The following is a 25,935-nucleotide window of genomic DNA, read 5'->3' as shown; positions in this document are numbered from 1 at the left end:
ACAGCCTGATAAGAGAGACATAGTTCATTTTTGTTTTTTAACCCATATAGCATTCTGTCCCCAGATTACATAGCAAAAATCTGCTGAAAGATTCAGTTTAATTGTTTACTGCTAATTAAATATGTCTTTTCTATCTGGGCAAATGAAGTATCTTAACCCTTTCGCTTGCTGTCTACAGATTCCAGGAATTTTCAATTTCAGATAAATTTTCCACTTATCGTATAAAGGTTTTCACATTCTAAACATTAAAAAGGCTTCACTCTGATATCTATCAAGATGTAATATATCACATTCTGATCATAATGATGACTTTGCTCTTATGTGAGTATTTTGATGTTTAACAAGATTTGACTTCTGATTAAAACATTTCCCACATTCTGAACATGAAAACGGCTTCTCCCCTGTGTGGATTCTCTGATGTCTAAAAAGAACTGATTTCTCGCTAAAGCATTTCCCACATTTTTCACAGGGAAACGGCTTCTCCCCTGTATGACTTTTCTGATGTTTAATAAGAGATGATTTCAGGTTAAAACATTTCTCACAATCGGAGCATGGGAACATATTTTCCTCTGTGTGAGTTCTTTGATGCTTAACTAGATTTGATTTATCAGTATAACATTTCCCACATTCTGTACATGCATATGACTTTTCTCTTGTGTGAGTATTGTAATGTGTAATAAGATTTGATTTCCGATTAAAACATTTCCCACATTCTGTACATGAGAACATATTTTCTTCTGTGTGAGTTCTCAGATGTCTAACAAGATTTGATTTATCAGCATAACATTTCCCACATTCTGAACACACATATGGCTTTGCTCTCGTGTGAGTATTGTGATGTGTAATAAGATTTGATTTCCGGTTAAAACATTTCCCACATTCTGAACATGAAAATGGCTTTACAGCAGAGTGAATTCTCTGATGTCTAAGTAGACATGATTTCTGGTTAAAACATTTTCTACATTCGGAACATGAATACGGTTTCTCCCCAGTGTGAATTCTTTGATGTCTTAAAAGATCGGATTTCTGGTTAAAATATTTCCCACATTCTTCACAAAAAAATGGCTTCTCCCCTGTGTGAGTTTTCATATGTGTCAGAAGATTTGATTTGTGGTGAAAACACTTTTCACATTCTGAACATGAAAATGTTTTTTTTCCAGAAAGACCTCTTCGATTCTTTACACTTCTTTTCTGACATTTATTTTTTTTAACAGTCTGTGATGAATCATAAGGTGGGACCTGTTTTAAAGGATCAGATGATGGATCTTTGCTGTTAAGGCCTGGAGATATATCCGTGAGTATGGTAAACTCTTCATCTGTATCTTGTGTGCTACCACAGCCATATGATTTATAATGTACAGATATCTGATGTCCCTCTGTGCTCCTGATACAGTTACCTGAAAAAAATACAACAGATTTCATTATTTTTAAATAATATCACCTGACAATTATAAAACTATATCTAAAAATGTCTGTTTTTTTCAAAATGGCCCCAACAGTCACTGGAGTCTTCAGTAGTTTAGAAATTTTTCTGTAACCAATGCCATCAGTATAGTTTGCAACAATAAGTTTGTGAAAGTCTTGCGACAGCTCACTGGTTTTTACCCATCATGAGATGTTTCTTGTGTGGCATCTTGGTAACTTATAGGCATCAGTTGAACCGGCTGATATTATTTTTTACTAAGTGGCAGGATTGCTTTCTAATTAATGATATATTTCAGTTGGTGTCATGACTTCCATGGCTTTTTGTACCTCTTTCTTCAGGTGTTCAATACTTTTTCCCTGTGTCATTTCTCATTATTACACTTAACTTCATTTATGGACATCTATAGTTTGATTTATTTGCCTGTGTGGATTGGATGGGTTGTTACCGACATCTGGGGAGAAATTCATGTCAATAGCACCTTTTTAATATATTTACTTAGAAAATTGGTGACGTGTTTAATATGTTCTTCACCCACTCTATGTAATAAAGTGGCTGTTCACCACTAGGCAGCATTTTTGTCACCCACTAATCTTCCATCATCTAAGAATTTTCTGTTATTTCGGTATTTGTACCCGTGTTTTGTATTCTGTTTTCACCCAGTAATTTTATAAGAATTTAATAAAGGCCCTTGGTATAAGAGTCCCCAAATTGGGCAAAATCCCTCATCAGTACTGACAGCAGATTTTGAAGAAATAAGCCTTATTTTCATAGGTATATATCATGTCCATATTCCAGCTGTGGTCACTACTTACCTGGGTGGTTATCTGTAGGAATCTCCTCTTTACGCCGCTCATCACCCCTCACATATGTCTCTGTAGTATTGATATGGGGCAGATCTTCCCCCTGAAACATATATTGTAAAAGTCACAGACAGATGGAGAAGTCCCATCTATGATCAGCTCTAATCCTGCCATCTCCACCGCTCTCATTACACAAGTATAACACATATAATACTGGAGGATAAAACAAGACTGAGCACAAGAACTTCACAGCCGTCTACACATCATAGGGAGATTTCATGGCACCTTCTCTCCATCTACCTGATGATCCTGAGGAACATCGGGGTCTTCTTGTTTACAGTCCTGTGGGAGAAGAGGACGGAGACATCTCTCTGGTGTTGTCCTCTTACTGGATAGACCTGGAGGAGACACATACAGGGACTGAATTCATTCCTTACATACAGATAATTATAGGCCGTGTGTATTTAGTCTTGTCTATTACCTGGTGATGTGAGGGGCTTGGGAACCTCCATCATGACGTCCTTGTACAGATCTTTGTGTCCTTCTAAATACTCCCACTCCTCCATGGAGAAAAAGATGGTGACGTCCTGACACCTTATAGGAACCTGACACATACAATGATAGCGTCACCCCCGATCCCTTCATAGCGTTACTGTATAATGTCCCAGCATTCCCAGCAGTGTCACCTCTCCAGTCAGCAGCTCAATCATCTTGTAGGTGAGTTCTAGGATCTTCTGGTCATTGATGTCCTCATGTATCGGGGGGTGAGGTGGAGGCCCCGTGATTGGGCTCAGGGGTCTTCCCCATCCCTCAGACACAGGGGCCTGACAGCGCTCACTAGAGGTCTTCTTCACTACTGTGTAATCCTGGTTATGGAGAGACACAGTAATAAATCTCACTCCAGACATTTCCAGAGTCCTCACCTCTCCAGTTCTGTCCATCTGTTATTCCCATAGATAAGAATGATGTAATGTGACGTCATCAGAATCTCTCACCTCTCCAGTAAGCCGGAAGAGGATCTCTAGGGTGAGGTGGAATATCCTCTCCGCCATCTTGTCCCTGTCCATATCCATCCTTCACGGGGCAATCAGGAGAATTCTCTTCTATAGAAGATCTCCACTGAGAGAATCCATTACTATGGCTCCCTGAATGGGAAGAAGATGAGTCGATGTAAAATTGGAATCGTGTATAAAAAGTACAAAGGATGTCCCACGCTATAGTCCTGTCATCTACATACGAGTAATGAGCATCAATGCTATAACCAATCTTGTAACACTGATGATGTTACTATATACTGAGTCGGCTGATGGAGCAATAGATAGTAGTGTAGATTAGAGGTCATTATAATGGGACAGGTTTACAATACTTGCTGATTGTACACATGTCCTGTCAGTATCTATTCGAGATGCACATCATCAGTGGATATGCCATTAATGTTCCAGATGGTACAACACTTTTAAGGATTAGCTACCATAATAGTCTTATCTTCGAGCATGTTAGGAATGTGATCAATTTGTGGTTAAAGTAGAATAAATACAGATTTTGTGGGAAAGTAGAGTAGTACTGATGAGTTTGAGAGAAGATTGCAGTGTGGTCAGAAGATTGCCGTGTGGTCAGACAGACTGAAACAAAGAGCTTACCACTTGCTGTACATCTGTTATATCCTTGTTTGAATTGGCACTTACGACCTAGACTTTAACCGTGCAGTTGGCGACGGGCGATGCAATGATCCAACCAAGCAATTGATGTGGTCAGGACTTGTGGTGCCGGACAAACAGGGAATTTGAGTGTTTCTGTTGTGCAGCTAATTAGCAGGTGCAATTTGCTCTATGCTGTGAGTTTGGGGTGGGGCAACACCCTATTTAAGCTCCCAGCAGTTTGATAGAAGTTGCCAATCATCTATTTACTAACCTTGGTGTAGTTTCCTGTGTGATACCTGGCTACCAAACCGGTCTTAACCTTTTGTTTGCTTCATCACTCTATTCTCCTTTCCCTGGACGTCGGCTACTTTTTGATCTCATCCCTAACGTCTGACTTTGTACTATATATATGCTTTATGGTTTTGACCTGGCTTGTTGAATCTCCTTTTCCAGCTCGCTTTACCGTCCGTCTGTAGGGGCTCAGCTCCCCATGAAAAATTAAATGACACGGTGACTATAAGGACCATATTCCTCATCAAACTGTGTGGACTAGGACTGGCTCAGCCCCTGTATGTCTTGATGTTGGTTTAGGCAGGGCTGGGGAGTGGTGTGAGAGAGCAGGTAAAAGATGAGTGCGCGGGAAGAAGTCAGAGGTTGCGCAATGCAAATGGAGTCGGACAAGAGTGTGTCGCACCAACGGACTCATGTCATGTGGTGACTAACAGGGTTTAACCTGAAGCCAGAAAAAAACCCAGCAGGTGTCACAACACACTGGATACACAGGGGTCACAATACAATGGCAGGCCCTGTCGCTAGAGAGCGGAGTGATGGGACATCTCCTGAACTAACAAGCTGTTACCTGAGCTCCCTAGCATCCCTATACAGGTTCTTTCAACCTGTCATCGACCACGTTCTTCAGTTTTTGCTAACCCTAAAACTCACCCTGGCTAGTGAGCAGGCCGACGAGATCAATAGTCTCACCACTACAATACAGAAACACAAGGGTAGGAAAACAGACAGGGGAAATAGACATGAAAAGGATAAACACTCCAAGCAGCTTCAATGCAGCAAACACCACTGCTGCACACAATACAAACTTGTTCTAGAGCAGGCTCCTTTCAAAGTGGACTACATAGAAATGAGGATTCATTCTCTATCACTGGCATCAGCTGATCAAATCACATGACTTAAGTAGTGAAGGTGAGTGATCCAAAGGGCAACACCTGAGATTAAAAGCTACAGCCCATGGCTTAGCAGGAAAGGGTGCTCAACTCTTACAGCACTACTAGAAAGAAGATGTTTATCAAGCAACAGCAGTGGATCTGCCAGCCATAAGGCGCTGTGACATTCGGATACCAGACTTGCCCAAGATCTTCCCTGGGCGAGATACACTCATGACACCTCAGGACAAAACTTGGTACCCGGTGGCCAAGAGACCATTTAGCTAGACTGCCTGAAGGGGAAGAAGAAGGTCCGCATAGCTGGCCGAAGTGGTTTGCCCAGATGCAAACAGGCCAGAGAGTTGGACGGGAATACTTCTCATGAAAGAAGTGCTCCCAGAAGAGTACACACCAAGATTTTGAGACTGACCTAAAGTACAAAGGCTCTCTCTCCCTATGATACTGTGAATGCTATATTGGGGCATCTCCATGTTAGTCTTAGCATAGGTTAAGTAGTCACAGCACTGTAACAGTGCGGCTGAGGAGCTGAGACCAGTTAAGGATAAGAAAGAGTAGTTGTTGGTGATTGTTTTCATTGTTGATAGTGAACTTCAAGTGTAATAGTCGGAGTGCGGCCAGTTGGTCGCATTTTAGATAATTGTCCAAGTGAGTGAAGGAAATGGTTCCCTGGGGATCTGTCCTTAGATCTCTGAGCACTAGGTTCCAGACTGGTTTTGGGAGGTGCCTTCACAGATGCGACCGTGCCTGATTATTGCTCTGTTTCTTTACTGGGCTTGCTCTGTCTGAACTTCGACAATCGTACTTCCTGCTTGCTCAGTGTGCTCTTGGCTCCTGTCTGGTGTTAGCGTCCTGATCTTGGCTTCTGATCTCGGACCTCTTCCTGACCCCATCTCTATCTGCTCCCTGAAACTTATACATTACTTCCCCGGCTTCTGACCTTGGACCTCTTCCTGACCACGTCTCTGTCTGCTCTCTGAACCTTATATGTTACCTCCTGGCTTATGATCTTGGCTTCTCTGACTACTCTTCTATTCATACGGCTCGTAGTATCTAACAACACACTCGTATGCTGTTTTGTTCTTGAGTCCTGCTAGACAGTGCACACTGGAACCGTTACACATCAGCCACTCTGTGGTCCAGAGGACCCTGTTGTAATTCTAGTTTTCTGTACTAATGTGAAGAGGTGATGGTTCCCTGGGTATCTGTCCTTGGATCTCTCAGCCCTAAGATCCATGCTGGTTTTGGTAGGTGCCTTCACAGATACGCCTCATTCCCAGTGATTGCTCTGTTTCTTAACTGGGCTTGCTCTGTATGAACTTCGCCAGTTCTACTTCCTGTTTGCTCAGTGTGCTCTTGGCTCCTTTCTACTGTAAGTGTTCTGATCTTGGCTTCTGACCTCGGACCTCTTCCTGACCACGTTTCTGTCTGCTCCCTGAAACCTATATGTTACCTCCCGGCTTCTGACCTCGAACCTCTTCCTGACCACATCTGTGTTTGCTCCATGAATCTTATACGTTACTTCCTGGCTTCTGACCTCAGACCTCTTCCTGACCACGTTTCTGTCTTCTCCCTGAACCTTATGTTACTTCCTGGCTTCTGACCTCGGACCTCTTCCTAACCACATCTCTATCTGCTCCCTGAAACCTATATGTTACCTCCCGGCTTCTGACCTCGGACCTCTTCCTGACCACATCTCTGTTTGCTCCATGAATCTTATACGTTATTTCCTGGCTTCTGACCTCAGACCTCTTCCTGACCACGTCTCTGTCTGCTCTCTGAACCTTATACGTTACCTCCTGGCTTATGATCCCAGCTTGTCTGACTACCCTTCTATTCATACCACTCGTAGTGTCTCGCATCACACTTAGCTGCTGTTTTGTTCTTGAGTCCTGCTAGACGGTGCACACTGACACTATTACACGTCAGCCTCTCTGTGGTCCAGGGGACCATGTTGTAATTCCAGTTCTCTGTACTAATGTGAAGCGTGAAGGCGATGGTTCCCGGTAAATATGTCGCTGAATTATTTTGTGCACTATACAACGATATTATTCAGTCATCGGCCAGGAACAGTGTCTAAGCCTCCGCGATAACGGTAATCAATAGATTGAAACACGCACTGCCTTAAAATAATGAAATCATTAACTAAAAATAAACAGAAAAAGGGAGGTGACTCCAGTGCCCCATTGGGCAACAATAACACATTCAAATGGGGAGTAATGGCAGCCAAGGGCGTAAAAAAGCCGCGCTAGAACGGTTCTATCAAATATATGATATATAAAGCAAAATACAAGACCCCGCACCTACCTCCACCTGCAGAGCCGCACACAGATATATAATACCCTGCACCTACCTCCACCTGCAGAGCCGCACACTAGATATATAATACCCTGCACCTACCTCCACCTGCAGAGCCGCACACAGATATATAATACCCTGCACCTACCTCCACCTGCAGAGCCGCACACAGATATATAATAACCTGCACCTACCTCCACCTGCAGAGCCGCACACTAGATATATAATACCCTGCACCTACCTCCACCTGCAGAGCCGCACACAGATATATAATACCCTGCACCTACCTCCACCTGCAGAGCCGCACACAGATATATAATAACCTGCACCTACCTCCACCTGCAGAGCCGCACACTAGATATATAATACCCTGCACCTACCTCCACCTGCAGAGCCGCACACTAGATATATAATACCCTGCACCTACCTCCACCTTCAGAGCCACACACTAGATATATAATACCCTGCACCTACCTCCACCTGCAGAGCCGCACACAGATATATAATACCCTGCACCTACCTCCACCTGCAGAGCCGCACACAGATATATAATAACCTGCACCTACCTCCACCTGCAGAGCCGCACACAGATATATAATAACCTGCACCTACCTCCACCTGCAGAGCCGCACACAGATATATAATAACCTGCACCTACCTCCACCTGCAGAGCCGCACACAGATATATAATACCCTGCACCTACCTCCACCTGCAGAGCCGCACACAGATATATAATACCCTGCACCTACCTCCACCTGCAGAGCCGCACACAGATATATAATAACCTGCACCTACCTCCACCTGCAGAGCCGCACACAGATATATAATAACCTGCACCTACCTCCACCTGCAGAGCCGCACACAGATATATAATAACCTGCACCTACCTCCACCTGCAGAGCCGCACACAGATATATAATACCCTGCACCTACCTCCACCTGCAGAGCCGCACACTAGATATATAATACCCTGCACCTACATCCACCTGCAGAGCCGCACACTAGATATATAATACCCTGCACCTACCTCCACCTGCAGAGCCGCACACTAGATATATAATACCCTGCACCTACCTCCACCTGCAGAGCCGCACACTAGATATATAATACCCTGCACCTACCTCCACCTGCAGAGCCGCACACTAGATATATAATACCCTGCACCTACCTCCACCTGCAGAGCCGCACACAGATATATAATACCCTGCACCTACCTCCACCTGCAGAGCCGCACACAGATATATAATACCCTGCACCTACCTCCACCTGCAGAGCCGCACACTAGATATATAATACCCTGCACCTACCTCCACCTGCAGAGCCGCACACTAGATATATAATACCCTGCACCTACCTCCACCTGCAGAGCCGCACACTAGATATATAATACCCTGCACCTACCTCCACCTGCAGAGCCGCACACAGATATATAATAACCTGCACCTACCTCCACCTGCAGAGCCGCACACTAGATATATAATAACCTGCACCTACCTCCACCTGCAGAGCCGCACACTAGATATATAATACCCTGCACCTACCTCCACCTGCAGAGCCGCACACTAGATATATAATACCCTGCACCTACCTCCACCTGCAGAGCCGCACACTAGATATATAATACCCTGCACCTACCTCCACCTGCAGAGCCACACACTAGATATATAATACCCTGCACCTACCTCCACCTGCAGAGCCACACACTAGATATATAATACCCTGCACCTACCTCCACCTGCAGAGCCGCACACAGATATATAATACCCTGCACCTACCTCCTCCTGCAGAGCCGCACACAGATATATAATACCCTGCACCTACCTCCACCTGCAGAGCCGCACACTAGATATATAATACCCTGCACCTACCTCCACCTGCAGAGCCGCACACTAGATATATAATACCCTGCACCTACCTCCACCTGCAGAGCCGCACACTAGATATATAATAACCTGCACCTACCTCCACCTGCAGAGCCGCACACTAGATATATAATACCCTGCACCTACCTCCACCTGCAGAGCCGCACACTAGATATATAATACCCTGCACCTACCTCCACCTGCAGAGCCACACACTAGATATATAATACCCTGCACCTACCTCCACCTGCAGAGCCACACACTAGATATATAATACCCTGCACCTACCTCCACCTGCAGAGCCGCACACAGATATATAATACCCTGCACCTACCTCCACCTGCAGAGCCGCACACAGATATATAATACCCTGCACCTACCTCCACCTGCAGAGCCGCACACAGATATATAATACCCTGCACCTACCTCCACCTGCAGAGCCGCACACAGATATATAATACCCTGCACCTACCTCCACCTGCAGAGCCGCACACAGATATATAATACCCTGCACCTACCTCCACCTGCAGAGCCGCACACTAGATATATAATACCCTGCACCTACCTCCACCTGCAGAGCCGCACACTAGATATATAATACCCTGCACCTACCTCCACCTGCAGAGCCACACACTAGATATATAATACCCTGCACCTACCTCCACCTGCAGAGCCGCACACTAGATATATAATACCCTGCACCTACCTCCACCTGCAGAGCCGCACACTAGATATATAATACCTTGCACCTACCTCCACCTGCAGAGCCGCACACTAGATATATAATACCCTGCACCTACCTCCACCTGCAGAGCCACACACTAGATATATAATACCCTGCACCTACCTCCACCTGCAAAGCCACACACTAGATATATAATACCCTGCACCTACCTCCACCTGCAGAGCCGCACACTAGATATATAATACCCTGCACCTACCTCCACCTGCAGAGCCGCACACTAGATATATAATACCCTGCACCTACCTCCACCTGCAGAGCCGCAGACTAGATATATAATACCCTGCACCTACCTCCACCTGCAGAGCCGCACACTAGATATATAATACCCTGCACCTACCTCCACCTGCAGAGCCACACACTAGATATATAATACCCTGCACCTACCTCCACCTGCAGAGCCGCACACTAGATATATAATACCCTGCACCTACCTCCACCTGCAGAGCCGCACACTAGATATATAATACCCTGCACCTACCTCCTCCTGCAGAGCCGCACACTAGATATATAATACCCTGCACCTACCTCCACCTGCAGAGCCGCACACTAGATATATAATAACCTGCACCTACCTCCACCTGCAGAGCCGCACACTAGATATATAATAACCTGCACCTACCTCCACCTGCAGAGCCGCACACAGAAATATAATACCCTGCACCTACCTCCACCTGCAGAGCTGCACACTAGATATATAATACCCTGCACCTACCTCCACCTGCAGAGCCACACACAGAAATATAATACCCTGCACCTACCTCCACCTGCAGAGCTGCACACTAGATATATAATACCCTGCACCTACCTCCACCTGCAGAGCCGCACACAGAAATATAATACCCTGCACCTACCTCCACCTGCAGAGCCGCACACAGAAATATAATACCCTGCACCTACCTCCACCTGCAGAGCTGCACACTAGATATATAATACCCTGCACCTACCTCCACCTGCAGAGCCGCACACAGATATATAATACCCTGCACCTACCTCCACCTGCAGAGCCGCACACTAGATATATAATACCCTGCACCTACCTCCACCTGCAGAGCCGCACACTAGATATATAATACCCTGCACCTACCTCCACCTGCAGAGCCGCACACTAGATATATAATAACCTGCACCTACCTCCACCTGCAGAGCCGCACACTAGATATATAATACCCTGCACCTACCTCCACCTGCAGAGCCGCACACTAGATATATAATACCCTGCACCTACCTCCACCTGCAGAGCCGCACACAGATATATAATACCCTGCACCTACCTCCACCTGCAGAGCCGCACACTAGATATATAATACCCTGCACCTACCTCCACCTGCAGAGCCGCACACTAGATATATAATACCCTGCACCTACCTCCACCTGCAGAGCCGCACACTAGATATATAATACCCTGCACCTACCTCCACCTGCAGAGCCGCACACTAGATATATAATACCCTGCACCTACCTCCACCTGCAGAGCCGCACACTAGATATATAATACCCTGCACCTACCTCCACCTGCAGAGCCGCACACTAGATATATAATACCCTGCACCTACCTCCACCTGCAGAGCCGCACACTAGATATATAATACCCTGCACCTACCTCCACCTGCAGAGCCGCACACAGATATATAATACCCTGCACCTACCTCCACCTGCAGAGCCGCACACTAGATATATAATACCCTGCACCTACCTCCTCCTGCAGAGCCGCACACTAGATATATAATACCCTGCACCTACCTCCACCTGCAGAGCCGCACACTAGATATATAATACCCTGCACCTACCTCCACCTGCAGAGCCGCACACTAGATATATAATACCCTGCACCTACCTCCACCTGCAGAGCCGCACACTAGATATATAATACCCTGCACCTACCTCCACCTGCAGAGCCGCACACTAGATATATAATACCCTGTACCTACCTCCACCTGCAGAGCCGCACACTAGATATATAATACCCTGCACCTACCTCCACCTGCAGAGCCGCACACTAGATATATAATAACCTGCACCTACCTCCACCTGCAGAGCCGCACACTAGATATATAATACCCTGCACCTACCTCCACCTGCAGAGCCGCACACTAGATATATGGCTGCTCTGTGCTTACAGGACCTGTGATGATGTCACATGGAGGGGAGGAGTCAGGGGTCACATGATCAGCTCCTCAGTGTATGCAGGGCTCTGCTGTGCTGGTTGTCATGGTGCTGGATGAGGGGAAGTTTATGTGTGGGGTCAGGAGGGGTTTACAGTGTGGATGTAGCAGAGCCGTGTGTGTACGAGGTGTACGGAGCGGAGCCGCGTGTGTACGAGGTGTACGGAGCGGAGCCGCGTGTGTACGAGGTGTACGGAGCGGAGCCATGTGTGTACGAGGTGTACGGAGCGGAGCCGTGTGTGTACGAGGTGTACGGAGCGGAGCCGTGTGTGTACGAGGTGTACGGAGCGGAGCCGTATGTACGGAGCGGAGCCGTGTGTACAGAGCGGAGCCGTGTGTGTACGAGGTGTACGGAGCGGAGCCGTGTGTACGGAGCGGAGCCGTGTGTGTACGAGGTGTACGGAGCGGAGCCGTGTGTGTACGAGGTGTACGGAGCGGAGCCGTGTGTACGGAGCGGAGCCGTGTGTGTACGAGGTGTACGGTGAAAGAAAATGTCCGTAGATTTTGAGAGCTAAGAAGACGTTGTAGACAATCCGTTCCAAGCAAAGACTGAAGTTTATTCCGAGATAGCAACAGAGCAGATAAGACAGGTTATGCGGCAGGATGACACACGCAGGTGTCTGGTAGAACAGCAGAATTAGCAACAGATGAAGAAGTAGTCCCTGAATGACGTGTGGGGCTTTTATACATGTTACACAAAGGAAAGCTCATACTGCAGAGAAAGGCGTATACGTTGGAGAACAAAGAATATAATGATACATCATGAAATTATTTACGAGCATTGCGGTAAAAACTTATCAGAATCCTATGGACCTCCATGATACTTTTCATTAATTCAGTAATGTCGTCATTGCTGACATTTCTGATCCCTGAAGGCGCCTCTACTTCACGTAACTCTTCACACACTGATAGCTCTATTGATAACTTATGCGGGCGTCACACGAGACGATCTATCGTGCGATGCATCGTCAGGGTCATGGTTTTCGTGACGCACATCCGGCATCGTTTGCGACGTTTCGTGTGACACCTCAGAGCGACGCTGAATCAGTCACAAATCGTGAGTCGTGTAAACGTCACTTATTTTTAAAAAATCGTTTATTTTTCATGGCGCCGGTTGTTCATCGTACTCGGGGCAGCAAACATCGCTCCGTGTGACACCCCGGGGACGATGAACACAGCTTACCTGCATCCCGTGGCACCCGCCGGCTATGCGGAAGGAAGGAGGTGGGCGGGATGTTTACGTCCCGCTAATCTCCGCTTCTATTGGCCAGCGGCTGTGTGACGTCGTTGTGACGCCGAACGTCCCTCCCCTTCAGGAAGAGGATGTTCGCCGCCCACAGCGACGTCGCTCAGCAGGTAAGTACGTGTGACGGCGGTTTAACGACTTTGTGCGACACGGGCAGCGATTTGCCCGTGACGCACAAACAATGGGGGCGGGTACGATCGCACATGCGATCGCACGATAGATCCCATCGTGTGACGTCCGCATTAGTTTCTTTATCAATTCAATATACCTGCTATTCATGACTACACATCACCATCTATCAACTGACACAATTGTATTCTTTGTAACAGTGTGTCCCTCCCCCGCCTGTGCTCATGGTGTAATAGTCTGTCTCTCCTTGACTGTCCTGTATGTACTACTGGTGGGCGATTGTTTGTTCTTCTCAGCATGGGACTCATCCAATACACAACTAAAGGCCCCGTCACACTAAGCAGCATCGCTAGCAACATCGCTGCTAACGAACAACTTTTGTGACGTTGCTAGCGATGTTGCTGTGTGTGACATCCAGCAACAACCTGGCCCCTGCTGTGAGGTCGTTGGTTGTTGCTGAATGTCCTGGGCCATTTTTTAGTTGTTGCTGTCCCGCTGTGAAGCACAGATCGCTGTGTGTGACAGCGAGACAGCAACAACTAAATGTGCAGGCAGCAGGAGCCGGCTTCTGCGGAGGCTGGTAACCAATGTAAACATTGGGTAACCAAGAAGCCCTGTCCTTGGTTACCCGATATTTACCTTTGTTACCAGCCTCCTCCGCTCTCACTGTCAGTGCCAGCTCCTGCTCTGTGCACATGTAGCTGCAGCACACATCGGGTTAATTAACCTGATGTGTGCTGTAACTAGGAGAGCAGGGAGCCAGCGCTAAGCATTGTGCGCTGCTCCCTGCTCTGTGCACATGTAGCTGCAGCACACATCGGGTTAATTAACCCGATGTGTGCTGTAGCTAGGAGAGCAAGGAGCCAGCGCTAAGCATTGTGCGCTGCTCCCTGCTCTGTGAACATGTAGCTGCAGCACACATCGGGTAATTAACCCGATGTGTGCTGTAACTAGGAGAGCAGGGAGCCAGCGCTCAGTGTGCGCTGCTCCCTGCTCTCTGCACGTGTAGCTCCGTGCGGTGGTAACCAAGGTAAATATCGGGTTGGTTACCCGATATTTACCTTAGTTACCAAGCGCAGCATCTTCCACGCGGCGCTGGGGGCTTGTCACTGGTTGCTGGTGAGCTCACCAGCAACTCGTGTAGCCACGCTCCAGCGATCCCTGCCAGGTCAGGTTGCTGGTGGGATCGCTGGAGCGTCGCAGTGTGACATCTCACCAGCAACCTCCTAGCAACTTACCAGCGATCCCTATCGTTGTTGGGATCGCTGGTAAGTTGCTTAGTGTGACTGGACCTTTAGACAGAATAGACGCCAGACCTGAAGTCCTTAACTACACGGACAGATATAAGATACCTGGGTTGCTGTGGACATTACCCTATGACATAATTGTTGCTCCACTGTGGGACAGCAACCAGGACTATGGGTTGGATATACCCTGAACTCTAATATCTGAAACAACCAGCATTATTATATTGGATTGCGGCTGACTACTGTGTGGGACAAAACCGACTGCCCTCCATATATACATAAAGTCAATAATGGCGATTTCTCATTGCGATGACATATGTTACTATATTCTACAGTCACGATTTTGAGTGATTTAAGCAGTGTCCAAACAGGGATGGTTATAGACATATTAAGACATATATAAGACATATATTCCAGTAACTTAGTGGTTATTATTTCTAACTAAAGCCACCACCACCACTGTGTGAGGTGAGATTTCATCATGGTGTACCTTATAATAGACCAGTTGGTATACAGGATATCAATATCCCTTATATTATCTCAGTGGAAAAGAATTAAACCAACACTGATCATATCTAAAAGAACTTCTCAAGAAATTGTTCATAAGCCCCTGATGAGCCCTGGACTATCAGTATTAAAAAGGGCGAAACGCGTCAGGCATTTCTTGAATAGTGAATTATGTATTCATACTTGTGTGTTATAATTACCTCTAATAACTTTTGAGCACACAGACTGATTTAAGAATCCCTGACGACTCCCAAGCCCTGCCCCCTATGTGTCTTGGTGTTAATACAGACAAACTAGGACTGTGCACTGCTTCCTCACTGTGGTGTTACCGCTGTGGGGTATTCTTTCTACTAGTGCGAATGCACCATACTTGACTAGGGAAGGTATCATATAGGGATTAAGCCGTCGTGGAACAGGGGTGTCACTAATTTAGGACGCCGACCCCCGTAGTGTAGGAAGGGAACAAGATAGGGATAATCATCTCTCCCCTCTCCTTCCTCACTTTTATTTTAAATGTTTGTTTTATCTATGTGAGTTTGATATCAATAAAATTAGAATTTTATGAAAAGTAGTGAAGACTATAGTTTTTAGACAGAATAGAGCCAGGACATCTAGAATCCTTTCATGTATCAAATGTCCAGGTGGAGTTGGACTCTTCTGCCCACCTAAGGTGCTGCTCCCAGGAGGAGAGAACAATGAGACCCAAGTCAGTCAGTAGTTGGATCTCTAGAAATATCAAAAAACTGACCCGCACATCCAACAAATGTGAACATGTGCCAACTGATAAAACATAGTAACTATAAATGCAAACAGTTGCACTCTGAAAAAGCCAAAAATGTACTAGGGAAAATATGGCACTGCATTACTGCAAAAGAGAGATATTTAGTTTATGTATTGACCAATCCATGTAAGCCCGGAAACCAAACGGCAAGGTATATCTCTGTATTCCGGGAACCTAACTTAAATGCCAGTATCTAGGTTAAAAACATCTATATCTGGGAAAAATGCCACTATTTGGACTGCAAACCTCCATGTATGGGCAGCTAGGCTCCTGCTATAATGGTTATGAACAGCCAGGTCTTAGGGCGGAGTGCCCAGTCAGAAAGAGACTCACTAGAAATATCAAAAACTGACCCGCACATCCAACAAATGTGAACAGGTGCTAACTGAAAAAACATAGTAACTATAAATGCAAACAGTTGCACAGTGCCGATTAATTAGAAGATATTTTAAGAAAAAGGGTATTTATGGTACCGCGCCAACGACCACTCATGCAGGAGATGAATTTAACGTGACTTTATTCCATGCTCAGGTCTACGCGTTTCAGGAGGCTCTGCTCCCTTCCTCAGGACAATACAAGCACAAGAAACATCAAAATCCACAGACACAGAATGGACTGAAAACATATACCTTCAAGTGTGACGTCATTGGTCCGCCCACTTCAAAAGGAAAAAAAATCGGCGGGAATTCCATACATTCACTATGTGACGTAGTAACATGATTTGAATACAAAACAAACTTATCATCATTACAGAAATACCTGTTAAAATAAAGATCAATGATCTAGTATAATAAAAAGAAAAAAAGAGAAAATGAGTGTCGTGTGTTTATTACTGGTGACAAAATATATAGGAAAAACCAGGGATGGTGATAATCAATATGTGTACAGGCAAGATGGGTCAGGATCGAACCCACAGAAACATAGAGTCAGTCTATAAAGCAAGTGTATTAGAGGATAAGACCATTGGGCCAAACAGTGCAAACAGGAGTGAACATAAAGAAAGATGTTTTATTTCCTCAGAAGAGCATCATCGTATAAAGAGGAAAAATCTAGTAGTAAAAGTGAACTCCATGTGAGAACCCAGCATAAAGGAGCTGCAGGTATTGAAAGCGTTGGGGTCATACAGTTCAAGACCGTGGGAAAAAACACTACTGTGCATGCGAAAAGCAAGATAAGAAGCCGAAGTGATGTGCGGGGTCGAGCAAGTTCAAAAGCGTGGGAAAAACTGCTATTACGCATGCGGGGAAAAGAAAAAAAGAATGCCGTGTTATATGGCCACGAGAATATAATAATATGCACGAGAACGTACATAAAATCATAAAAACAATATAGGGGTATTAAACGGCCAGACTTTCAGTGAGAATCAAACCCGGGGAGTTCAAACAAAGAACACAGATAATTCAAGTAGCTATACGGCGTGTGCCATTCCCTGCGACTGTCAAAAGGGAAAGAAATATATGGATTACCCATTTCCATAAAGGTGCAAACATTATACCAATGTGATAGAGAAGAAAAACCCTTTTAAAAAATCAAATTTTTTTATATATATATTTTCCATATATGTATAATTTTTTTTTTTTTTTTTATATCTATGTATTTTTGTCTGTATCTGCTTTTTCCTTTTTATATTCTTGTATATAGGTTTCTTATTCGAGGATTTCATATGTATAGGTGTGTGTTATATTCTCACACTTATGTGTGTAATTATTTTCACAGGTATATGAATGTGTATGCCTTTATTTTTGTGTGGGATTAACTTGTGGTGTGTTGTCTTCGTATTTCATTTTTCACCCTAGAGATCACTATTTGATTATCTTGATTTTTTAAAAGGGTTTTTCTTCTCTATCACATTGGTATAATGTTTGCACCTTTATGGAAATGGGTAATCCATATATTTCTTTCCCTTTTGACAGTCGCAGGGAATGGCACACGCCGTATAGCTACTTGAATTATCTGTGTTCTTTGTTTGAACTCCCCGGGTTTGATTCTCACTGAAAGTCTGGCCGTTTAATACCCCTATATTGTTTTTATGATTTTATGTACGTTCTCGTGCATATTATTATATTCTCGTGGCCATATAACACGGCATTCTTTTTTTCTTTTCCCCGCATGCGTAATAGCTTTTTTTCCCACGCTTTTGAACTTGCTCGACCCCGCACATCACTCCGGCTTCTTATCTTGCTTTTCGCATGCGCAGTAGTGTTTTTTTCCCACGGTCTTGAACTGTATGACCCCAGCGCTTTCAATACCTGCAGCTCCTTTATGCTGGGTTCTCACATGGAGTTCACTTTTACTACTAGATTTTTCCTCTTTATACGATGATTCTCTTCTGAGGAAATAAAACATCTTTCTTTATGTTCACTCCTGTTTGCACTGTTTGGCCCAATGGTCTTATCCTCTAATACACTTGCTTTATAGACTGACTCTATGTTTCTGTGGGTTCGATCCTGACCCATCTTGCCTGTACACATATTGATTATCACCATCCCTGGTTTTTCCTATATATTTTGTCACCAGTAATAAACACACGACACTCATTTTCTCTTTTTTTCTTTTTATTATACTAGATCATTGATCTTTATTTTAACAGGTATTTCTGTAATGATGATAAGTTTGTTTTGTATTCAAATCATGTTACTACGTCACATAGTGAATGTATGGAATTCCCGCCGATTTTTTTTCCTTTTGAAGTGGGCGGACCAATGACGTCACACTTGAAGGTATATGTTTTCAGTCCATTCTGTGTCTGTGGATTTTGATGTTTCTTGTGCTTGTATTGTCCTGAGGAAGGGAGCAGAGCCTCCTGAAACGCGTAGACCTGAGCATGGAATAAAGTCACGTTAAATTCATCTCCTGCATGAGTGGTCGTTGGCGCGGTACCATAAATACCCTTTTTCTTAAAATATCTTCTACTTCATCCGAGGGGTAACTGCTGCCGCTGACCCATTGTCTATGCCTTTATAGTGGTTGTGACTTTCACAACTGCAATTGGTGAGTAACCTATGTGATTGCACCCTATTTGTTTTTGGGGTAAGACCCTATTGCGCTCTCTTTCCACAGTTTTTACAGTGCCGATTAATGGAAGTCCCAGAAAGGGAGCGAGTCAGACACCTGGTGGGCCTCTTGGAGGGTGGAGCTGCCGACGCCTATAGAGCTATGGACCCTCAGTGGAATTGTAGGGGGAGATAAAACAGACCATTCTAGAACATTATGCCGTGACCCCAGATACTTATAGGACTCAGTTCCGTACGTTAGCCTGTGATGGGGAAGTGTCTTTCAAGATGTATGTCCACAGACTGAAACAAGTATGCCATCACTGGCTGGAGGGAGAGGAGGCCTTAACTTGGGAGACATTCGTCCAGGTCATCCTAAAAGAACAATTTTATGCCAAGTGCCCTACTGAGATCCGGGAATGGGTGCGCGACAGAAGACCAGAGACAGTGGAACAAGCTGCTGCTCTAGCTGATGAGGTGCTTACTATCAAACCTCAGTGGAAGAAGCTGCTAGCAGAGGGAGCAAAAATGACCAGGTCCCCAACACCAGAGGTTCCTTGTCCTTCAGTGCCCAATGTTCCGCGACCTCCTAGATCATCACCTCATGTGGATACCCATGTGTATGTGCCTCCAGTTGTTTCTACCACATTTTCTGGAATGCGACGAGGAGAGAAAGTAGAAGAGCGAAGATGTTATAGCTGTGGGCATCCAGGGCATCTGCGGGCCACATGCCCATCTATCCAGTGGAGTCATCCTCCAAATCGACAACCACCTCCAGCACCTACACCTCCCTATCAGTCACCAAGGTCTCCTACCTACTTCTCCAGAAGGCAAACTGGAAGGAGTGAGACGCAGCACAGATGTTATCGATGTGGGCAGCCTGGTCATCTGCAAGCTCACTGTCCAGGTGTTCGGAGGCAGAACAGCTGCAGACCACCTTTGCCTGTCCATCAGCTACAGACCCCCTCAGCAGGAGAAGAGCTGGATTCAGGCCCTGATGATTTGCCAAGTGACTCTGATATGTTGAATTCCCAACCAGGAGTCTATGGAGTGCGAGCCACAGCCTCCCGTTCTTATGATCTTCAGCTTAAACATCTACAGGAGGTCGTGCTGTATGGCCAAAAAGTTGTTGGCTTTCGTGACACTTGGGCTTTTCTCACCATAGCAGATCCCCGAGTAATTCAACCAGAAGCAATTGAAAAGGGACCAGGAATTGCCATTGAATTGGCTGGAGGTACTCAGAGATATATTCCAAGAGCAAGTGTAACCCTGGATTATGGCTTTGGGGCAAAACAATGCATAATCGGTGTGATGAGTGGCCTTCATGCAGACATTCTGCTAGGTGATGATGTGGGAGATATACAATTCCGATTTGTGGGTGCAGGAAGCAGAGTGTAAGTGAAGGAGGATACAAACTGGAGCCGAACATTCAATCCTACATCTTCACTAAACCTGGAGCCAACACCCAAAATGCAGATGGATTGTCCAGGCAGTAGGAGCCCTGAGTCAGGTCCACCATGTTTACGTGTACTTGACAAGCGACCTGTTGAGGTCACTAGTCCGTACACAAATTGAGGGGGGAAGGGGTTGTAACAGTGTGTCCCTCCCCCGCCTGTGCTCATGGTGTAATAGTCTGTCTCTCCTTGACTGTCCTGTATGTACTACTGGTGGGGGATTGTTTGTTCTTCTCAGCATGGGACTCATCCAATACACAACTTGGTAGACAGAATAGAGCCAGGACGTCTAGAATCTTTTCATGTATCAAATGTCCAGGCAGAGTTGGATCCTTCTGCCCACCTAAGGGGCTGAACCCAGGAAAAGAGAACAATGAGACCCAAGTCAGTCAGTAGTTGGACCTCGGCTGGAGAAGCATTAGGATTTATAGCCGTCGGCTAAATCCTAGTGTCTGTGTATGGACTGTTACAGACTGGAGATCAGTGGCCACGTGGGATTGTGTTTTGTTGTTCACCCTGTTGGACTCAAGGAATTCATAAGGACCATTGCCATATTTTCCCTGGCGTTGGAATACCGGGAGGCGCCCCTGGATCTGTTGTTTTGTAGTGGACTCCTTGCATACTTTAAGGATTTATATTCATGTTTGCTGCTTTATCTTTGTGGTTCTAATAAAGCCCTTTGGATTGTTCCTCGGCCTGGCGTCCCTTACTGCTCTGTCGCATACCCCGTTACATTCTTCTATTCAGTTTAACCTTTTTGGACTTTTTCTTATACTTGCTAATTACACTGATGTCATCTCTATCTCCTCTCTGGGGGAGAACTCTAGCCACTGCATCTCATTAGCTGCAAAGTTAGTTTGCTCAAGTCTGCCTAAGATGGCTGTTAGATACAACATGGCTGCTCAGCATATTTTGGCTGACTATTCTCTAACATACGGAGCAGAGCCGTGTGTGTACGGGGTATACGGAGCAGAGCCGTGTGTGTACGAGGTGTACGGAGCAGAGCCGTGTGTGTACGAGGTGTACGGAGCGGAGCAGTGTGTGTATGAGGTGTGCGAAGCGGAGCCATGTGTGGACGAGATGTATGGAGCGGAGGAGTGAGTGTACGAGGTGTACGGAGCGGACCTATGTGTGTACGAGGTGTATCGAGTGGTACTGTGTGTGTACTGAGCGGAGTCGCATGTGCGTCGCATGTTTCTAGTTGGTCACTTCTCTGTTACCCGTTGGGGCTAATCTAACTTTCCGTATTTCAGCATTTCAGTAGACTCCTAGGATGCACTAAATCTGTGATCATCGGGTGTTGTGTTCCAGGGATTAGACACAACCGATGGTTTTCTGTGAATCGCGCATAGATTTTCCATTCTGTCTGCTACAGGGCACCGGTGTCTATATTTGAATTGGTTGTGATTGATGTCACGCCGCTCTACTTACTGCGGGCTCCGCCTGCTCCTCCCAGTATCAGATCATCTTGTGAGCTGCCCATTATCACTGCTACATCCTCCTGTTCCTGGAGAGTCTCCTCCCAGCTATAGAGAGGTGTGGCCAGACTCTGCAGGCATTTAATCACTGGTCTCCTAGTGCTGCTTCTCTGTCTCCTGCAAGCAGTGGATATACTGTATTAGGCTGGAGTCACACTTGCGTATAAGTCTGTAACGGGGTGCCAGGGGTGCCTCGGGGCTTGTAGTCGTGGCCCCCTTTTCTCTCAGGCCAACCCCCGGCTCCGCCGTCACTACTGGGACAGGGGATTGTTCTGTGGGGCAGAGTGTGGTGTAAAAGAGCATACTTTCAGCCGCAGGAAGACTCTTCAGGCAGGGATCAGATAAACCAGACGACATCTTTATTGCACAGAGTTTCACAGACAGCTCAATGCACGGATTTTGTAGCGCACGGTCACAATTCCTGTCCGGGGAAATCTTTCCTTGTTGTCTCCTCTAGTGGGGATGTGCCCGGCTACTCCACTTCACCTAGGCTCCCACTCCGGCTAACACAGACTGGACCCACACCAATTCTGCTTCACCCTTGAGGACACTTCTTCTCTTCTTCCCTTCTTTCTTTCTGCCCACTCAGCTCCACACTCTGCCCCTGGCTGTTCCTTCTCCCCCGTCCCGGAATCAACTGACTTCAACACACACACACTTCTCTCTCTAAGCAGCTGGCTCCTCCTCTCTCCTGCCCTGTTTCTATGGGGACAGTAGTCCCACCCGGGCTCTAGGGGAAAACCCACTGCACAGTAAAAACATGTTTATTAATAACATCAACAGTAACTACCCCAGAGTGAGGTATCTTCAGGGGGAAACTGCACCTCCTTGTAAGGGGTCTGCCCACCCCTTACATTCCTCCCCTCTTTAAGCCTAAGCCTCCCGGCAAGGCTCGAACCTGTAAAACACAATTTAGCAGCAAGGCAAACTTTGGATAAAACTTTAAAACCTTCATAAACAAAGTCAACCACTGAGCGCCCAAGTTCTGCGCCCGGAGTCCCTCCTGGGAGCTCCCGGTCTTTGTAGGCAGTGTGCCCGGAGGCTTTTACAGCACTCCCGGTCTTAGTAGATAGGAGGACAAACAAAAAAGTGTTCCTTAACATCACGGATGGAGCCCCTGGCTCAGTCCAGCATCAGGCTCCTTCCGGGATCGGTAATTTAAACATGGTTGCAAACTGTGGAACTTTTCCGGCTCTTTAACAACACCGGTCTTCAACACGAACATGTCCATCACCTCCGGTCGTTACGGGTCACTCGGGATGGTAAGCGCGCTGCCATTCGGCCCGCTGAGCCCTCACATAATCGGAAAGGGACTGACCTGGCAAGCGGCGCAGCCTCCGGAACGGTTCGTAGTTGACTGGTGGTTCTGGCGCCTCTGTCTCCGGTTTTGCCTCTTCAACCCCCGACGGGGGTGACGGGGTCGCTGAACGGGACGGACGGAGACTACCCACGACGATCACCGGGTGTGTGACCATACTCTGGTGGATCGCTAACACCGCTGGTGTCCCCTTGTCTGGGTCAGCACTCAGTCCTGTCATGACTTCTGGCGACACCGCCAGCGTGTTTCTCGGCCGGGAAATCTCAGCCAGCACCGGTCTCTGCTGTGTACGTCTCCGGTACTAACACTCTTCCCATCCGATCTCTTGCAGACCTTCCTGTAATGGCGTCGGGAACGGTGGAGATGCTGGGGAAGGTGGAGGCGGGCCTACTTTTCCCGCTCTTGGGTATACTCCACCCCCAGTCTCACACATCGGGTCGACCCCTCCACGGCGGTTCTTCTTTTTCCCTGGAACACCGCCCACTTCACATATCTTCATCCGTGCCCTGGGACCGGCACCTCCCCTCTTTGGGCGGAGTACTCCGAACTTCTTTTTCGGCACCGGCCAGCCCCAGGCTCTTCTTTTGGCGCCAATTCTTCGCGCGCTTTCTGTGTCCTTGAAGTCGACGGCCATCTTCCCGCCATCTTGTGCCCGGTCCCACGCTTTAGGCACTACTTCTTCTTCCCACCAAGGGATCGGAAACCTGCGCATATAGTCCGGATCCTGTGCCCTAGGCACCACTTGGTCTCCATCTTCTTGGATCGGGTCCCCTTGCATATGATCCGGATCCTGCCGACTACGCCACATGTAACGGGGTGCCAGGGGTGCCTCGGGGCTTGTAGTCGTGGCCCCCTTTTCTCTCAGGCCAACCCCCGGCTCCGCCGTCACTACTGGGACAGGGGATTGTTCTGTGGGGCAGAGTGTGGTGTAAAAGAGCATACTTTCAGCCGCAGGAAGACTCTTCAGGCAGGGATCAGATAAACCAGACGACATCATAATTGCACAGAGTTTCACAGACAGCTCAATGCACAGATTTTGTAGCGCACGGTCACAATTCCTGTCCGGGGAAATCTTTCCTTGTTGTCTCCTCTAGTGGGGATGTGCCCGGTGTGACGGGGTGTACATCAGAGCAAAGAGAGACAACAGGCCGAGGATGATCCAACAGGTTTACTAACAGGAATACAGGAACAGCACACGACAAGTCCAAATAAAACAGATTCGGGGGCACCTCCCGATAATCCAAAGTGCCAGATCACAACGTAATAGTCCTTTTCAGAGTCCCAGAAATCCCACACAATCCACTGGACGGCGAGGTCTGTCCGCAGATTCAGATCTCGCTCCCTTCCTCTTCAAAACTCAACTCCCAACTGCATTTAGAAACAGGAGTGAATTGTTTGAGCTCGTGGGCCCGCCCCTCAAGGGTAGGGGTCTATGCAATGGTTGGGCCCACTAGAAGATTCTAGAAGGTTGGCTCCGAGATGTCTACAGGTTTGTGTAGTTGGCGTTATCCACTGCTTACGAAACAATGAGAAGTTCCCCTGGCTGTGTGGACAAGAGATAATTGCATTATGGGCCCAGAGACACAGGAGATGGGGGGAAGGTATGGTTACTTACATCCCAAGACATTTCAAAGTGTTCAGTAAGTACAACCAAAGGAAAGTGACATCACATCCTGACATAGTATTACAGCAAATACAGTGAGAAGGTAAAATACATCATGACAATTCCTTCCCCTCCCAACTTGTGTACGTACTAGGGACCTCTACAGGTCGCTGGTTAAGTACACGCAGGCATGGCTGACAGGACTCAAGGCTCCTCTTGCCTGGACAGTCCATCTGCATTTTGGTGTTGGCTGCCCCTTCTATATTGTATGGTAAAGTTATAGGGCTGCAGAGCCAGGCTCCATCGCAGTAAGCGTCCATTGTCCCCAGAGACTCTGTTCAGCCAGGTGAGGGGATTGTGATCAGTAACCACAGTGAATTCCCGTCCATACAGATAAGGCCGTAGTTTCTTAAGGGCCCACACTACAGCCAGACATTCCTTCTCAACAGTTGCATAGGCCACTTCTCGGTCCAGCAGTTTCCGGCTGAGATAGGCGATGGGGTGCTCGTCCCCAGCTGCATTCACCTGGCTGAGGACAGCTCCCAGTCCATAAGCAGAGGCATCCGTTTGCACAATGAATCTCCTCTTGTAGTCTGGAGCAGCCAGGACAGGATCGCAGATCAAAGCATCCTTCAGCCGGTTAAAAGCCTCATCACAGGCTGGAGTCCAGATCACCAGCCGGGGCATTGTTTTCTTGGTCAGGTCGGTAAGAGGCTTGGCCACAGTACTGAAATGAGAAACAAATTTTCGGTAATAACTGGCAGTGCCCAGAAAAGCCATAACTTGTTTCTTAGTTTGGGGTACAGGCCAGTCTCTAATAGCCTGGATTTTGGCAGGCTCAGGTCGGAGCTTCCCTCCTCCCACTCTATGTCCTAGGTACTGGACTTCCCCCATCCCCAATTGGCATTTATCGGGTCGAATAGTTAGGCCGGCTGCAAGAATCAGGTCCAAAATAATGGCTACTTGATTCAGATGTTCCTCCCATGTGTGGCTGAAGACGGCGATATCATCCAAGTAGGCACAAGCAAAGTCATCACATCCCCGGAGGATCTGATCCACCATTCTCT

General features: G+C 46.8%; 1 protein-coding gene across 1 annotated transcript in view; it reads right to left on the bottom strand.

Annotated features, from left to right (window-relative positions):
- Positions 1-25,935, bottom strand: part of LOC142313156 (uncharacterized) — a 186,379-nt gene that overhangs the window by 129,173 nt on the left and 31,271 nt on the right. The window contains 4 exon segments of the mRNA XM_075352144.1: positions 301-1,397; positions 2,239-2,329; positions 2,527-2,624; positions 2,708-2,816. Coding sequence (XP_075208259.1) covers positions 301-1,397; positions 2,239-2,329; positions 2,527-2,624; positions 2,708-2,816 — 1,395 coding nt within the window.

This window comes from Anomaloglossus baeobatrachus, chromosome 5 (genome assembly GCF_048569485.1).
Source record: "Anomaloglossus baeobatrachus isolate aAnoBae1 chromosome 5, aAnoBae1.hap1, whole genome shotgun sequence".
NCBI lineage: Eukaryota > Metazoa > Chordata > Amphibia > Anura > Aromobatidae > Anomaloglossus > Anomaloglossus baeobatrachus.
The sequence above is the reverse complement of the archived record's forward strand: the minus strand, read 5'-3'. Positions and strand labels throughout refer to the sequence as shown.